The sequence below is a fragment of the Dama dama genome, chromosome 29, assembly GCF_033118175.1.
Source record: "Dama dama isolate Ldn47 chromosome 29, ASM3311817v1, whole genome shotgun sequence".
NCBI classification, from domain to species: domain Eukaryota; kingdom Metazoa; phylum Chordata; class Mammalia; order Artiodactyla; family Cervidae; genus Dama; species Dama dama.
Genome location: NC_083709.1, coordinates 45,737,844 through 45,756,790, shown reverse-complemented (window position 1 = coordinate 45,756,790; position 18,947 = coordinate 45,737,844). Strand labels below are relative to the sequence as shown.

Below are 18,947 nucleotides of genomic sequence, written 5' to 3'. Positions count from 1 at the left end.
CTAAGTAGGGATCCATAGGTTCACAAGTTAACCGAGGGAGTCCATGGCGGCAAACACTCCATTCTCATTGGCCTTCTGGGCACATATGTATATGGGGCCTCCTGGCCCCCTTAGGCCTGGTTCAGATGATCAGAAGGCTGTGGTGATGATTATTAAAGAAATACAATTGACTCTTGAACAACATGAGTTTGAACTGTGCAGGTCCACTTATATGTGAATTTTTTTTCAATGAGTATAATACCTGTATTTTCATTTTATAGATCTTTAAATTAACTAAATGTGTAGAAAAGTTTGTGTTTGATTAGAGATCACTGTATATGGCATCAAGAGTCCTCATTCTGTCCAAACTGTTTCAGCTTCCTGCTCTTGGTTGAGTCATGTATTAATTCCTTCATTTTTGAGGCAGAGAGAACAATATGCAAATTTTTGACTGTGTAGGGGTTGGGGGTGCCCCTAACCCCTGTGTTGTTCAAGGGACAACTGTATATAGCGGAAACTACAAAGAGGTATGTAAAGAACCAAACAGATAAAATCCCATTATCTAGGGTTAAATATAGCCAACAGTTTAGTATATTATTTTCTTAATAGATCTGATCCTGTGTGGGTCCACTTATACATGGATTTTTTTTCCATAAATACATATTGATTTCTATACAATCCATAATTGATCAAATCTGTAGATATGAGTGCTAACTGTAAAATTATATGTGAGTTTTCAACTGTGTGTGAGGGGGTTGTTCTTTTTTCTTAGTTGTGTGTTTGATAAACCATCATAAAACTTAGTGGCTTTAAACAACAACTCTTTAGCTACTGATTCTGCTTCTTTTTGTTGTTCAGTCATGTCTGACTCTTTGCAACCCCATGGACTGCAGCATGCCAGGCTTCCCTGTCCTTCACTATCTCCTGGAGTTTGCTCAAACTCATGTCCATTGAGTCGATGATGCCATCCAACCATCTCATCCTCTTTTGTCCCTGTTTCCTCTTGCCCTCGATCTTTCCCAGCATCAGCTGTCATCAGTGAAGGCTGGACTCAGTGAAGGCTGGGTAGTTCTTCTGTTTCAGACTGGTTGCCTCATTCATCTGTGGTCAGCTGAAGAACTGCTTGTCTCTGTTGGCTGGGTTCTCTCATATGTGTAGGGCCTCATCTCTGGTCAGGGTGGTCTCTCATCTGCCAGCAGGAGGATAACTCGAGTTGCTTCACAGGACAGAATCTGTGGCCCCTGGGGAGAGGGCAGGCATGTGAAGAGGCTTTGAATATACATACCATTACTTCTGTTGTATTCTTTGGGCCAAAGCAGGTTAAACCAGAAAACTAGCTCAGATCTGAGGGTTGAGGAAGTAGACTCCAGCCTTTGGTGGGAGGAGCTGCAGGTCACATTTCAGAGGATGTGTGGAAACAGGAAGGAGTGAAGGTTTGTGAGCATTTTTTGAAATTTGTTGCAGTGTATATATGTGAGTGAATATGCAATTATATGTTCTGCATTATTCATCTCCAGATAGGCTCCAAATCAAAGTTGCTTATTTGACTCTGTGATTATACTGGGGAGATTAAACAAAGTGTCTCAGATGGTATGTAGAACAGAAGAGGCAGTCAATAAATAAGTTAGAAAAGAACAGAGGAAATGTAACTTCTTTAGGCAACTGTTTGAATTCCTTTCCTGTCACTTCCTGGTTGGTTTTATTTCTCCTCTGATGTCTTTATTTTTCCTCTGATGTCTTTCCACGTGTGTTCCCCTGGTTGATGATAGCGACACATGCATTCGTGATGGGAGAGCACCTGGTTCTGGGCCCCACTTCAGCCTCTCACCAGCTTTCAGATCTTGGAAAAGTCACTTGACCTGCACCTCAATGACTTCATCTATTTAATGAGAGTTAACAACTACAGAGTTATTGCGAGAGTTTAATTAACTCATGAGTATGGACATGTATTGGTAACATATCTGTGTTTTTTGTCCCAGTGACTCTTTGATGCTTTTGTAGAATGTCTATAACAATTTCTTAGTTAACATTTTCTTTTCACATCCCTAGAATTTTGAACTGTTTCTGTCTTTTTAAAAAGAGAAGTTGAGGTTTTTTTTCCCCAGTTAAAGCACTGTTCATTTCTGCATAGTGTATGTTAAAGAAAATTTGATTTTAACAATCTTAGCCTGTGCAGTAATCTTCAAAAACCATAATCTGATGGAGCCCCTTGCATAATGTCTGTCTTCTCCAATGAGAAATGACATTCTTAACATCAATAGATTCTTAGGCTTTTCTGACAGGAAGTATTTTTGAGTATGTATAATCAGTTATAGGATATGCTTGTCAATAAATTTTTCCTGCAAGAATAAATCAGAAATCATATCAAAATAGCATTATGAAAAAAAATCTGTTTTCTTTAATACTTCCCATGAAATGGTCAGTCATGCTTGAGGTTTATAAAAATTTTTTATTTAGATGAAGGCAGTTTATTTAATTTGTGTGCTGGCCATCTTTCCAGCTAGCCAGTTTGCATAAATTTCATGTCCTAGCAGGAAAAAAAAAATAGTTGTGGTCTAGAATCAACCTTTTCTCTGTCAAGTCTCTATCATTTTTCTTTACCCTTGACTGACTGCTTCCACTTCCCAGACCCTGTGAATTTCACCATAAACCTTTATTACCACCCCCTACCCACACACATGCCTAGCTACCCTAACAAAGAGGAACTTCTTCCTAAAACTCCCCTTTGCTTCTTTTTGCTCTCTTCCGGACAATGAGTAATTAGAATCAATCTTCTCCCATTTAAAAAATATGTGTGTCCTCGAAGATCATTTATTTAGGGTTTTTTTTTTTTCCTGTCCATTTATTTTTCCATTCATTCATTCATTGTTTATCTGGCAGCAACAATGTTGCATGCCATGGATAAAAAGACAAATTGGTCCCGACACTGACCCGTGGATTTTGCCCTGTTACAGGAGGGATAGTCAGTGAAAGTGACGTTTGACCAGAGCCTTAAGAGAGTTGTAAACAAAGGCTTTGAGAGTCTTGAGGGTGGAGGGAGGAGACCACATTATTTATGCCTTCCTTCCTAAGGACCATAGCCACGTGCCCCTGTTTGACAAGAATTAGAGTCCTAAGAGGATGAGGTGAAGAGCAGAGCAGTGATGAGTTAGAGCTGGTTGGAGCCCTGTCATGAGAAACCAAGGCACTGGCATTGTCCTGCACGCCAGTTACTGGGGTACTGTAGAGCGGAGTGGTCTATTTACCTGGGGCTAGGGTCTCATATACAGTCTCTTCTTATAATGAAGCCACTTAACAGTTGCTGAGAACTAATTGCTTGTGAGTCTAGACATTTTATGTACTTCATATTATTTCATAGCAGACCTTTAATGTATTACTGTTCCTTCTGCAGATGAGCAAACCGAGGCTGATAAAGGTTATGTAACATCCTTATGATCACATAGTTAGTATGAAGGTGAGCTTATAATTCAGATCCAAAACATTCTTTCCTTAGAGGGTGAGTTCCAATTTTAATAAAATATGCATGCACGAAGAAATTAATATTATAGTAAAATACACTACATGCCATTCGGACTATGAGTGTTTTTTTAAGGCCGTTTGACAAAGAGGGACAGCGTTTGAAAAAATACACTGCCAATATAAAGCCCCCTTTGGCCTTAATCCAGGCCACTCAGAGCCGCTGTGTTCAGTCACCCAGGTTGTGAACTTCACCTCCTAGAGGCAGTTATAACCAGTACAATTTTAGGAAGCAGTCATAGGCTTAATTTTGGAGTTCCAGAATTCTACAAACTGTGCCTTCACTCAAATTTATTATTACATCTCAGTTGCTCTCTTGCTTTGAAAGGTTAGATATATTTAAAATGGTTGGACAGAAGAATGAAGCAGGAAACTAGGGAGTCATTTTGGCATATGTAAGGTTCTGTGGCCCAGCTGTTAAAGATTTCTGCTTCAAGCACAGTGTGTTTAAATCACTACAGGCTCCTTCCTCTTGTGCTTTGGCAAAACGTTTACACACCTAACTATACCTAAAGTCAGAGAAAAATTTTCCAGCCAACCTAGCAATCAGTAGGGAATGATTTCAAGGAAGAAAAATATCCTTTTATTTGGTTAGGCATGTGAGAAACTAGATGGCAGAGCTCACGCTGCAAAGAGGGGACCTTTAGGAACACATCTAGGAGAGTTAGCCAAACCATGAGCATCTTTGTGGTTCTGTACTCCAGGCCCTCATCTCCCACCTGGAGATGCCCCTTCTCCCCTTGGAGTCATACGGACCTGGATCATTTTTCTTTGTACTTAAACCTCTCAGTGGCTCCCTTAGGCCCACAGGGTAATGTCTAACTCCTCAGAATGGTGTGAGAGCTGCCCTACTTTCCCCTCTCCCCCATAGCCTGACCTCTCGGCCCCAGGCCATTTCTAAACTCTTCTTTCTCCTGCTTCCCCTCCCATACAAGGCGGGATCTCTTGCAGTTCCCAGAACAGAGTGGGCGGTTTCCTGCTTCTAGGCTTTTGCTAACGCCCTTACTGGTTCCCTAATTCTGCCCGTGAGTATGGAGACATGCTAGAATGTCATCAGTCTTGAGTCATGCCACTGGTAAGATGACTTCTCAGCACCTACCTGTGTGGGTCTCACGGGGAATGGGAGTCAAGTCTTGGTGGTTTTCGCTGGAGTCCAGAGCACCGGGGAGGCGCTTGGTGTCCCCTGAATAGCAGCACATGACTGTTGAAGGAACCAGTGAGTCAGTGACTCTCTGGGCATTTCTTCTTTGGTTTCCAGAAGGAAAAGTTTAAGCATAGCACTTTATCTGTTTCCTACAAGGTGTTTTAGCCTTTTTTTAAATACAAGGAAAAAAGAAGTAAAGCCTCTAATTAAACCGAGATTCTGAATTGACACTTTATTTCCCAGTGATGTTATAAATACCCCTGCCAGAAAACACTGGGTTAATGAATCCTGGCTTTCTGTAGGTTAGAATGACATGTCAGACTAATGCTGGTATCTTGGGGATTATGAGACTGTGCCTTCTAGGGCCCATTTAGCAACGGTGCTAAACCTTCCCAAGTGCTTGATTCGGGAGCCCCCTAGGGAGTCAGAGCTTGTGGCTTCAAGAGTCAGGTTGATGAATGAGACTTGGAGATAGGGAGTAAAAGGGACTGAGCAGACCTCCTTGTAAGATGGTGACTCCCCTCTGTACCTGGCAGGAATGAGGTTTGTGTAAGTTTCTAACAGGGGAGCAACAGCTTTATTCTGAAAAATAAATTGCAAACAAATAGAAAGCCCCAAAAACAGCAAGCTAAAATGTCTGGAGTACTTGCCATGAGCCTAGCATTCTGCCAAGCATCTTCCCAAAGTGTTTATCCTGAAGTCTTCTACTTCATAGCATGGTATTTACTCTGAGACCTAGTCCCTGGTTTTCCTTGGTTATATGTATGTACATGTATACCTGTATATATGAAAGTGTGTGTGTGTGTATGTGTGTGTGTACATGTAAGTATATATATTTATACACATCCACACATTTCTTTGCTCTGGCTTCTGAAAGGGTCAAGAAGCAAAGATGCCTTTGTAGTAATAAGCACACCTAAGCACCTGGGTCTTATCCTCTAATGTCACTGCCCACAAAAATGAACCACATTCCTCAGGGAAATGCTAATTCCAGGGCTGAGGCAAGATGATCTTGAGACTCTTATGAGGCCAGAAGGGAAGGAACTGCTAAAAAATAAAAGGACGTCTTGAGGGACATAGGAAACAGATTGAAGAGGCTTCTGCTGGCCAAATCTGGGATAATCTGAGCACCAAAATAATTGATTATAGCATGAATTATAAACAGTTGTGAAGGAGGAGTTAGAAATCCCATACTGATGACGGATGGATGGGTGGATGTGGGGAGAGTAGGAGGTTTTTGCTTAATAACTACCAGGTGCCAACCAGTAACTGTAGGGGGAGTCCTGGAGCAGGAAAAGTCAGCATATCATCCCCATCACAGTAAAACTGGATCAAGCAGGATTCATCAGTGGATGCTAAGTCTAAGCAGAAGTGTGGAGGAGCAGGATATTTGTGTGCTGTTAAAGGCTCTCCCACAGATTGCTTATTAGCTAGAAGGGAAAAGTAGTGATTATAAAGTGGAAAAATTGGACTGCTCTTTGACCAGGATCAAAGTTAATATCACCATTGAAAGGCAGATAAACATGCGCCTCCAGATGTGGTTTCTTGAGACACAATGTTGTCTTGAGATGACAGCGTTGTCTGTGTGGTATTCTGGCCAGGAATGTATACCATACTCTAATCATGAGGAAACATCAGCCAGATGCTCCGTTGAAAAAACAGGGGCAGGGAGAGCTGGATCCTTCAAAAGTATCATGATCATAAAAGACAAAGAAAGGCTGTGGAAATGTTCCACGTTACAGGGGGTCAAAAGGACTTGGCAGCTAAATGCAGTACCTGACTTGAGACTGGATCCTGTACATAAATAATGGGGGCACAGAAAGATCATTATTCGCTCGGTTGACAAAATTGGAATATGCGTCATCAATTAAAGGGTGGCTTCCATGTTAAATTTATTAAAGTTAGTAACTATGCTGTGGTTATGTAAAGGAAAATCCCTGTATAAAATATACACTGATGTATTTAGGTATAAAAGCCCATGATATATGGTTTGGGCATAAATGCATACACACATACAAAGAGTATGTTTATGTTTTTGTTTTCATATTCTTACAACTTTTAAGTTTGAAATTATCCCCCAATAAAAGGTCTAAAAATTAAAAGTATATATCATGAACATACTAATGATTATCTTCTAAATAAATATTTCTTCTATTTTCTGTCCTCTCTCCTCTTTCTCTGCTCCATCCTTAGAAATCCAAGGCTGGTGAGAAGGGCATCTCTGTGGGGCAGACGGTCATCACGAAGCATCGGAACACCCGGTACTACAGCTGCAGGGTTATCGCCGTGACGGCGCAGACCTTTTATGAGGTTGTGTTTGATGATGGCTCCTTCAGCAGGGACACCTTCCCTGAGGATATTGTGGTGAGTAAGGCTCTGGGTGCCTGCTCCCCAGCTTGTCTTTTGCATAACTAAACTAGCTGAACCTCTCAGGAATCTTCATCTTGGCTCTTGGTATAGCTCATTTCATTTAATGTTCAATTCAGGTGTTCTCTTTCCCCACCACAATCCTTAGAAGTGTTGTTTTCTAGGAGGTTCCTTAGCCATCATTATTCTAAATAGTAGGTGAATTTAGACTCATCTTACCAGATTCTTTTAACTGAATGAGAAGCGTATGTGGCCAGAAACAAAATGTGAATTTACCTGTTCTTATCTATTATGGAGTTTGTATATTTGAATTCCTTTATTACTTGTTTTCCTTATGCTTGGCTGGAGAATATGGCTTTTATTAATCTGACCTGACAGTGACATCTGTCATCTGACAGAAACATCTGTGTATGTTTCATAAGGGAATAACAAAAATCACACAAGCAAAAGGCTCTTTCACTGAGTTTCTTAACTGTGGTCTGAAAGGGGACCCATGTGTGCCTGTCTGTCTGTCTTCTTCCTCTGTCCCCTCAGTGAACACCTTGGGTCTTGTTCAGAGGAACTCCGAATGTGTCTCAGGGACTTGCTTTTGAGCAGATGTTTCATAAGAAAAGCTCTTTCAGCAGAAGGTTTTTTGAAACAGATCAAATCAGTTAACTGAGATCGGGGTTAGTCTTCCAGTCATCTTGTCATCCCTTGTTTATTTACGGCAAGTATCCATTTGAGGAGCCAGGCCTCAATAATGTAGGCCTTGTCCTCAGTCTGCGATCCTTTGCCCTTGTTTGTATTTGGAAAGATGTTACTCTTTAAGAGTAATAAGTGTGTATTTTGCATAACTGATAATTAAATGTAACCTTTTGAGATTGCTCATAAACATTTCCAGAATTTTGGTCCCCTGGGGCAGAAGAAACATTGATTCAGTCAGCTCTTTGTTAAGCTTACTTCTCTATGCCTTTAAAAGGGACAAGTATGCAAACAAAATACCTTATTTGAAAGATTTCAAAGCAAAAGAATTTAAAGAAATTAAAAATCCCAGGACTTGATCCTACACTCTAAGGGTGAATTGTGGGTTTTTTCCTGCAGAATTCTCCCTGGAGCTTTGCTGCACTGACGTTACTCTTCATAAGCAGCAGCTGCTAGGTCACGTGCTTGCCTTGTTGGCCTAGGCCCTCCCTTCAAGCATGCAGTCCCCAGAAACGGTATCTGCTGTGTACTAAGCATTGCACTGGGTGCTGCCAAAGATGAAAACGAAGGTGTGATTCCTTTTCAGTCTGGAGGGATGTGGGCTGGTAAATGGGTGCTTTTTAGATAGCACAATAAATGCGATAGACGAGCCCAAAGCAACTTCCCACCTGCAAGGATCAGGAGATTGAGTCCGAGACCCCACAGGGTCAGTAGGGCTGGCACTGATGGAGATGCATCACGTGTTAGATCTGCTTCAGGAGCTTGTCATATGGGAATCAGTTCATCCTTACAGTCTTGTGTGCTAGTTACTACTGTTTTCCACATTTGGCTGCTGAAAAAACTGAGTCACAAAGCAGTAAATAACTTTCTCACAGTGATATGCAGCTAGTAAGTGTCAGAATGAGTGTTCAGTCCCAGAGTTTGGCTCCAGAGCCTCTGTTCTTAACCCCTGGGAAGAAAAAGGACTTTCAAAGTGAGAGAGAGAGGGCAAGAGAGGTGCTGAAATACACAGGCAACTCAGCTCGGCGCTTGTCAGACCTGCCCGGTTACACGCTTATCTAGGAATCTGCCTCCTTTTGTGCAGGCTGACAATATGGAGCTGGCCAAAGACAGAAAACTTTGCTGGGGAGCCTGCAGGGGATAGAACACAAGAGTTGTGAGCACTCACCCCCAAACCTGAGCAAATAGTTAGGTCTTTATCGATGATAGTATGTAGTGAATCCTAAATTTCCTTTCACATCATGATCCTCCACACACCCAGTCAGTCGTAAGCTTTCTTGGAAAGTCTTCAGCTTGTGCATTGGAAAGTCTTCAGCTTGTGCATTGGAAAAGAGTGGCTGTGATCCTGGGAGTTTTCTGAATCCACAAGTCTTTCCTTTGATTTAGCTCTACTCTCTGTGAACCCAATCAAGTTTGGTTTGAAGTATTTGTGGGTGTTGTGAGAACAAAAATTTGTGAGGTAGTTCAGAAACACCTTGGCATTTAAATCAACAAGAATAAAAAAGCAGAAATTCTCTACAACTTGATTAGCTATTACTTAGCATACATGATAAGGGCTTGAGGTTTAGCAGTTGTGTGTGTGCGCCCAGCTCTAGCCTTGGAGGGAGTGTCAGTGCTCACAGTGGTCTGAGTTAGCGTAGATTGGAACAGGGGCTGCTGCATGAATTTGCATGCATGATAATTTTTTCAGGGAAAAAGCAACTCATCTTTGAGCAGATCTTCTCTTTGATCCAGCCTTTCCTCCCTCGATAACTCCCCACCACCCTTTCCCATCTGGTACACTTTTGGTTACCTGTTCCAGGCCTCTTAGGCCAACCAAGTAGGAACATTTTAGTGATGCTGTATTTTCAAGTGATACACACTTTCTCATAATGTCACTGCTGGTGGCGGCCTCTTCCGCTTTGTCCTCTTAGTGCTCAAAGAGACATCCCCAGATGTCTTTATTTGGTTGCTCCATAGGGAAGGTTTTATTTTTCCTTATAATATGGTACTAGAGTTCTCTGGAGAAATAGGCCCTTAAATAAGAGGCTTCTTATTTAATATATCTAATTAAATATATTTTAATCTATTTGTGTGTTTAATATATTACAAGTAAGTATATGTAATATATATGATTTCTTATAAGGGTATTGGCTCATTTGATTATGGTAGCCAAGAAGTCCCAGGATCTGTAGTCAGCAGACTGGAGACAGGAGAGGCTCAAGACCCAGGAAGAGCATCAAGTCCAAAGTCAGGAAAAAGCTGAGTCCCAGCTCAGAGCTAGTCAGGCAGGAGGAATTTCCCCTTATTTGGAAAAGGGTCAGCCTTTTTGTTCTCTGACTGGATGGGCCAGAGAACCCTAGATGGGTCCCAGGGAGGATCGTCTGCTTTGTCTGTCAACGCAAACACTAAAGTCATCCAATAACATCCTCAGAGACTCACCTAGAATAATGTTTGACCAAATACCAAACATGTGGGCACCCATGGCCCTGCCAAGTTGATGCATAAAATTGAACATCACAAATACATTGACCTGGGGTGTTTCAGGAGACTGCTCACCTTGTGTTGCCAGAAGCTCTGAGTCGGAAGCAGAATGTAACTTCCCTTTCTGTGAGGCAGCCACACTGTTTGGCTGGTTTGCAGCACTCTGCAGATCAACTCCACTAGCTATGTGCTCTGTCCTGGTCATCATCCAGGTTCCCAAAAGACAATGTCATGGATTTTCTGAAGCAAGGTTTTTAAATTTAAAGGATTTCCAGGGATTGTTTGGGGTCTGTGTTACATTAATGAACACTGCCTGATTAAATGCCCTCGTAGTATGCCAACTAGACTTCAGTTTGGTATGGGGAGTTTGATGTTATATTTCAAAACATATGTGTATAATGAAGTATGTTGTAAATATAGTCACATATTATTATTTATTCCCATATATGATATTATGTAAATACATTTATATCACCATTTTTCAGCCCATGTGGATTAATTCTTATGATCATCCCACTTCCACTTTTGCTACCCATTGACATCAGAGCTGTCTTCTGGGAGGTGGGAACCCTGCTTGTACCCTAACGTGGAGATAATCAGGAGATAAGGAAAATGTGACCAGCTTTATTTCTTTTTCAGCATCTTGCAGATATGGCAGAGTAGTTATTTGGGTAGAAACAGTCCATATTCCTCAGAGAAACCTTGTTTTTGTTAGATGATATACCTGTGCCGCCTGAAACGGGGGGTAGAAAATGATTTTTTCTTCTGTTTGTCTGAAAGCTCTCTAATCTGCCCAATGTGCTTATCGAGTGTGAGTGCCACTAGGAAGGCCCTTTCATCAGATGCAACTCAATGTCAGAGTGACTGGCTAGTGAAGAACTAGACTCTCTAAGCTGTGGGTACTTGCCAGCTAGAACTGCCATAAAGGTACAACACAATTTGTTTCTTAACTATAAAAATAAAATCTAGAACATCAAGTTTAATTATCCCAAAGTGTTTATTTACATACAACATAAATATAGTCCTTTATGAAGCCTGATGCTTTAGTAAAGAAATACATTCCCTTATTTTTTTAATTACTTTATCATCCCTCCAGAAGAGAAACATTTAATGCAGGCTGGTCTATTCATGTTTGAAAATAAATTCACTGTGCATTAAAATACCTTTGTTAGGGTTATGTGACTAGAGGGAGTGTTTAAAACTGTAGGGAGAAACATTCTTTGGACTACCTGAAAATTTATTTCCAGACCTAGGTGCTTTATTTCTGTGATAGCCAGAAAAATGTCCCAAATATTTTCTCTCAACAGTACACCTGCAGAATGTGTGTATCAGTCCCGTTAAACTCAGCATGCAATCTGTAGCTGTCAGGGGAAGTAATAAAAGATGTATTGCTACATGCCTCCATCTGTCAGTCTATGAAATTGCGACACACTTCCTGATGAATTTTTTTGGTCTCCTACTATTTTGATGGGAACAAAAGTTGCCCACTGAAGAGAATTCAATGAGCAAGGCGATTCCAGGGCCCCCTGTTCACCTTTGCTAAAACTTGGGATCCTCTGGCATGCCCACGATGACACTAAAATGATGGCTGCTTCCTTTCGTCTGCACTTGGAACTCATTTCAGGGGAGGAGAATGGTGCAGTGTGATCTGGATGGTTTTAGGACCAGCACTTAACATTCACCACTGGGCTTGAGAAGAGAAACAGGACCATTTAGAAATTTGACAGCAAGAGTCCATCACTGAAATTTCCATGAGGGCTTGCTTCATTTTTCAGCATCCGTTGAAATGTGAAAAAAGCACGAGAACTATACTCTTCAAGATACGAGGGATGGATTGTCATGGCCTTTAGTTTCTGTGGGCTGTACACTGGAAACCAAAATTCTTAAAGCTAATTTTTTTCTCAGTTATGGACAAGCTGCTCAAACTTTCAAGCCTCAGTTTTTTTGTTTCCCCACTAAAAAGGGAATAATTTATACTGTCTAAGAGTATTGAAAGGACTAAATGAGCTAAATGTCTTTTTCCTCCCCCGTCTAGTTTATGCTGCCCTTTTCTGGTCTTGATGAAATTTGGTTAGAAGATGTGTACTTAGAACTTTGTTCCAACTTATTAGGTTAAATGAGTGTCTGTACAGGTGAGAGCTCAGCTTATTTTTTCCACTTGTAAAGCAGTCCTGGTGTCTTTAGACTTTATAATAAAAAACCTAATTCTTTGCATTTATGCCTGTATTTTTCAGCATGTTTAAAGTGCTGTTAATATTTATTGACTTTTCATGACAAACCTTGTTCTAGGGTAAGTCTGTGCTCAGTTCATAGGTGTGATACTTGCCAGGTTACAAAACCCTTTTGATTTGTGTGAACTCCCCAAACTCGGGATGACAAGAGTCAGGTCCAGAATGCAGGCTGGTCCCCTGCATTCCACTGTTTGTTGCCTGCATGCTCTCTGTGACTTAGCATTGCTGTCGTAGAAGACCTTGTACTTAGCTGCTCAGGGTTCAGCACCCCTACAAGTTCCCACTTGGCAAGTGTAGGTGTAGGGGTACCTCTGGACGCTCAGGAGGCAAAGGAGTATGTTAGGGTTGGTGAGTGATAAGCTAAGAAAAAGGTTTTCCTGAAAACTCTGTGCTATAAAGTCCTGGGAAGTGGATTTTAATTCCTGTTGGCACATAGATTTTTAAGTAACCTGGATTTTTAAGTTATATGAAAGGCATACCCCACCCCAGACCATCTGTGTTATGTATGCTGCAGACCAATTGTCACCCACCAGTCCTGGTTTTTCTAGAATGAATGGAAATTTGCCAGAAAAAGCTCCAGGGACTTTTATTGGTTTAGGATTCTATAGGTGTGGCCCATGGGGCATTTAACTGCTGGAGAGGGACACCCTTGCTTCTCTTTCTTGGCTGTAGAGTTGAGAGTCTGCCAAGTTCCTATTGATTTTTACATCCTTGCCTTTTATACATATAAAAACAAATCTGTTATTACCTTGATTTTAATCAACATTCAGTTTAAAACTTAGTTTTTTTAAGCCTTCAAATTCAGCTAACAAATTTTCTTATTTATGCATATAATGATTTTTTTACATAAACATTTAGAAAAAAATCATTTGCTCCTTGATTAATATTTTATAATGTATAAATGAACTGATCAAATTCTCACCAATAGTAATCAAATTTCCTTGTACATCTTGACTGTGTTTATAGATTTAATATATAAAGTTCTCACAAATGTTATAATTTTTTTAAATCACTCAATGCCCATAATGCTGATAAATCTAACATTAATTTAGTAGTTCAAATTCTATTTCAAAAAGCAAACAACACATACAGCAGTACAATATTTACAAAACATTTTACTGTGCCTTTATATAAATACAATTTACATTGGGTAATCTATTTAATATGTATTTAAATACATTTTAATTGATATATAAGTAAATAGAATTCTCTACCCACCAAGAGGGAATAATATTAGTATATTGGCTAGGAGTTGAGACTAAGAAAAACTAAAGAACCTCAAGGCCATTCAGAGGCATAGAGTCTGGTTGTATTTTTGAAGACTAAACCTGCAGTTGCTGGGCTGGGGCTTCTAAGTAAGGTCAGCTTTCATCTGATTCTTCAGCTCTAAATTGTGTGGTCTTCATTGAGACTCTGATTAGTTTCATAAGTTGCACGAACTGTCTCAAGTTGGTGGAGGTGGGTACTTAGCAATCCCTAGAATTTTATTCTCTTGTGTAATTCTTGGGTGGCTTTTTGCCTTAAAACCAGGGCATACTAATGAAACGTTGAAGTCCTTATTTGTGCTGGACTCCCTTTGTCTTTTATAAATTGTATGCATCTCTACCCTTGATTCTGTAGCCATCTATTGACAGTGTCCATTTAGCATTGGTGAACCTCTGAAGAAAAGCATGCCATTGCCCTGATACTCCACTCAAGAGATTAACAATGTGTCTTCAGGGCAACTAGTTAATTATGTTTTTCTTCAAATACATACCTCCTTCACTTGGTGGTATTTCATTTTGGCAATATCTCAAGGTGATTGGTTTGAGGAACTTTTCCCAGGAGACAGTTTTTGGTGTTTCTTTCCCATCCTTGTCTTAAGGGAACTTAAAGGTATATAGCATCTCATCTTCACTCTAACAAAATCACAATAACTACCTTGAACTTGAGGGCAGTGTTATTCATTTCGAGGACTTTATCATCTCTTCTCAATGGGCTTCCCAGGTGGTGCTAGTGGTAAAGAACCCTCCTGCCACTGCAGGAGACATGAGAGACACAGTTTCAATCCCTGTGTTGGGAAGATCCCCTGAAGAAGGAAATGGCAACCCACTCCAGTATTCTTGCCTGGAGGATCCCATGGACAGAGGAGCCTGGCTGGCTATAGTCCTTAGGGTTACAAAGACTCGGACACAACTGAAGCAACTTAGCATGTCACATCTCGATTCAGGGTTTAATCCCAAGGGTGGCATGATCCAAACCTATCCGTGTTTGGGACTATCCAATCATATCATTCTTTTTGACCTATATATTCAGTGCTATTTTAGCTACCATAGGGGATTCAGGATGTATAAGCATAGGTGTAGAAGTGATCCTGGGTATCTTGGAGGCAAAATAAAGTACCCAAGTGGGTTTGAGACACTAAAAAAAATTGTTATCAGAAACATTCTATACCATGGGATTCTGGGAAGCTCATGGATTTTTCAAGTTTTTAAAAAAATGTATTGAAGTATAGGTGACTTTCTGCTGTATAGCAAAGTGATTCAATATATAGATAGATATATAGACACATAGATATACATTCTTTTCTGTATTTTTTCTATTGTGGTTTATCACAGGATACTGAATACAGTTCCCTGTGATATACAATAGGACCTTGTTGTTTATCCATTCTATATATAATAGTTTTTGTCTCCTAATCCCTAACTTCCAATCCATCTGTTCCACACTTGCTTCCCTCTTAGCAACCATAAGTCTATTCTCTATTTCTTCGAGTCCATTTCTATCGTATAAGTAAGTTAATTTGTGTCATATTTTAGATTCCACATACAAGTGATATCTTTTTTATGGCTGAGTAGTGTTGAATTATACATATATTACATCTTCTTTTCCATTCATCTGTTAATGGACATTTAGATTATTCCCATGCCTTGACTATTGTTAATAGTGCTGCTATGAACATAGGGGTCCGTGCATCTTTTTGAATTATAGTTTTGTTTTTTCAGTTTTTAGAGGAATTTCCATACTGTTTTCCATAGTGATTTCACCAATTTACACTCCCACCAACAGCATAGGAGGGTTCCCTTTTTTCTATATTCTCTCCAACATTTGTTTTTTGTAGATTTTTAAATGATGGCCATTCTAACTGCTGTGAAGTGATACCTTGTTATAGTTTAGATTTGCATTTCTCTACTTATTAGTGAAGATGAGCACCTTTTCATGTGCCTATTAGCCACTTGATGTTGTCTTTGGAGAAATATCTATTCAGATCTTATGCACATTTTTTGATAGAGTTGTTTGTTTTTTTGATATTAAATTGTATAAGCTGTTTGTATAGTTTGGATATTAAGCTTTGTTGGTCACATCATTTACAGATATTTTCTCCCAGTCCATAGGTTGTTTTTTCATTTTTATTATAGTTTCTTTTGTTGTGCAAAAGCTAATAAGTTTGATTGTGTCCTGTTAGTTTATTTTTGCTTTTATTTCTGTTGCCTTGGGAGACAGGCCTAAAAAAACATTGCTTTGATTTATGTCAGAGAATGTTTTGCCTGTGTTCTCTTCTGGAATTTTTATGGTGTCTCTTTTATATTTAAGTCTTTAAGCCATTTTGAGCTTACTTTTGTGTATGATGTGAAGGTGTGTTCTCATTTCATTGATTGACATGGGACTCTTCAACTTATGACTCCATGGACTGTAGCCCACCAGGCTCCTTTATCCCTGGAATTTTCCAGTCAAGAATACTAGAATGGGTTGCCATTTCCTGCTCCCGGGGATATTGCTGACCCAGGGATCAAACCTGCATCTTTTGAATCTCCAGCATTGACAGGCATGTTCTTTACCAACTGAGGCACCAGGAGAGCCCTAACTTACCCAACACCACTTGCTAAAGAGACTGTCTTTTGTTGATTGTATATTCTTGCCTCCTTTGTGAAAAATTAATTGATTGTAGATGTTTGGGTTTATTTCTGGGCTCTCGGTTCTTTTCCATTGATCCATAGGTCTGTTGATGTGTCATTACCCCACTGTTTTGATTACTGTAGCTTTGTAGTAGTGTCTGAAGGTTGGGATGGTTATGCCTCTTGCTTTCTTTTTCCTCAAGATTTCTTTGACAATTCTAGGTCTTTTATGTTTCCCTATAAGTCAATCTCAAAAACGACAGTATGATCTCATTCGTTTCTAAGGCAAACCATTCAATATCATGGGAATCCAAGTTTATGCCCTGACCAGTAATGTTGAAGAAGCTGAACGGTTTTATGAAGACCTATATGACTTTTTAAAACTAGCACCCAAAAAAAGATGTCCTTTTCATTATAGGTGGAAAGCAAAAGTAGGAAGTCAAGAAATACATGGAGTAACAGGCAAATTTGGCCTTGGAGTACAAAAGGAAGCAGGGCAAAGACTAATAGAGTTTTGCCAAGAGAACACACTGGTCAAAGCAAACACCGTCTTCCAACAACACAAGAGAAGACTGTACACATGGACCTCACCAGATGGTCAACAACAAAATCAGATTGATTATATTCTTTGGAGCCAAAGATGGAGAAGCTCTATACAGTCAGCAAAAACAAGACTGGGAGCTGACTATGGCTCAGATCATAGACTCCTTATTGCCAAATTCAAACTTAAATTGAAGAAAGTGGGGAAAACCACTAGACCATTCAGGTATGACCTAAATCAAATCCCTGATGATTATACAGTGGAAGTGAGAAATAGATTTAACGGACTAGATCTGATAGACAGAGTGCCTGAAGAACTATGGACGGAGGTTTGCGACATTGTACAGGAGACAGGGATCAAGACCATCCCCAAGAAAAAAAAATGCAAAAAAGCAAAATGGCTGTCTGAGGAGCCCTACAAATAGCTATGAAAAGAAGAGAAGTGAAAAGCAAAGGAGAAGAGGAAAGATATACCCATTTGAATGCAGAGTTCCAAAGAATGGCAAAGAGAGATAAGAAAGCCTTCCTCAGTGATCAATGCAAAGAAATAGAGGAAAACAATAGAATGGGAAAGACTAGAGATCTCTTCAAGAAAATTAGAGATACCAAGGGACCATTCATGCAAAGATGGGCTCAATAAAGGACAGAAACTGTAGGGACCTAACAGAAGCAAGAGATCCTAAGAAGAGGTGGCAAGAATACACAGAAGAACTATACAAAAAAAGATCTTCATGACCCATATAATCATGATGTTGTGATCACTCACCTAGAGCCAGACATCCTGGAAGGCAAAGTCAAGTGGGCCTTAGAAAGCATCACTATGAACAAAGCTAGTGGAGGTCATGGAATTCCAGTTGAGCTATTTCAAATCCTAAAAGATGATGCTGTGAAAGTGCTGCACTCAATATGACAGCAAATTTGGAAAACTCAGCAGTGGCCACAGGACTGGAAAAGGTCAGTTTTCATTCCAACCCCAAAGGAAGGCAATGCCAAAGAATGCTCAAAGTTCCGCACAATTGCACTCATCTCACAAGCTAGTAAAGTAACGTTCAAAATTCTCCAAGCCAGGCTTCAGCAATACGTGAACCGTGAACTTCCAGATGTTCAAGCTGGTTTTAGAAAAGGCAGAGGAACCAGAGATCAAATTGCTAACATCCGCTGGATCATCGAAAAAGCAAGAGAGTTCCAGAAAAACATCTATTTTTTGCTTTATTGACTATGCCAAAGCCTTTGACTTTGTGGATCACAATAAACTGTGGAAAATTCCTAAAGACATGGGAATACCAGACCACCTGACTTTCCTCTTGAGAAACCTGTATGCAGGTCAGGAGGCAACAGTTAGAACTGGACATGGAACAACAGACTGGTTCCAAAAATAGGGAAAGGAATACGTCAAGGCTGTATATTGTCACCCAGCTTATTTAACTTATATGTAGAGTACATCATGAGAAATGCTGGGCTGGAGGAAGCACAAGCTGGAATCAAGATTGCCAGGAGAAATATCAATAACCTCAGATATGCAGATGACACCACCCTTATGGCAGAAAGTGAAGAGGAACTAAAGAGCCTCTTGATGAAAGTGAAAGAGGAGAGTGAAAAGTTGGCTTAAAGCTTAACATTCAGAAAACTAAGATCATGGCATCTGGTCCCATCACTTCATGGCAAATAGATGGGGAAACAGCGGAAACAGTGGCTGACTTTATTTTTTGGGGTGCCAAAATCACTGCAGATGGTGATTGCAGCCATGAAATTAAAAGATGCTTACTCCTTGGAAGGAAAGGTATGACCAACCTAAACAGCAAATTAAAAACCAGAGACATTACTTTGTCAACAAAGGTCCATCTAGTCAAGGCTATGGTTTTTCCAGTGGTCATGTATGGATGTGAGAGTTGGACTATAAAGAAAGCTGAGGGCCGAAGAACTGATGCTTTTGAACTGTGGTGTTGGAGAAGACTCTTGAGAGTCCCTTGGACTGCAAGGAGATCCAACCAGTCCATCCTGAAGGAGATCAGTCCTGGGTGTTCATTGGAAGGACTGATGTTGAAACTGAAACTCCAATATTTTGACCACCTGATGTGAAGAGCTGACTCATTTGAAAAGACCCTGATGTTAGGAAAGATTGAAGGCAGGAGGAAAAGGGGACAACAG

The 18,947-nt window shown here is 40.2% G+C and overlaps 1 protein-coding gene across 2 annotated transcripts in view; it reads left to right on the top strand.

Annotated features, from left to right (window-relative positions):
* Nucleotides 1–18,947, top strand: part of KDM4C (lysine demethylase 4C) — a 393,685-nt gene that overhangs the window by 337,957 nt on the left and 36,781 nt on the right. For both annotated transcript variants that reach the window (XM_061132707.1, XM_061132708.1), the window contains one exon: nt 6,833–7,003. In XM_061132707.1, coding sequence (XP_060988690.1) covers nt 6,833–7,003 — 171 coding nt within the window. The remainder of the gene's footprint in view (nt 1–6,832; nt 7,004–18,947) is intronic.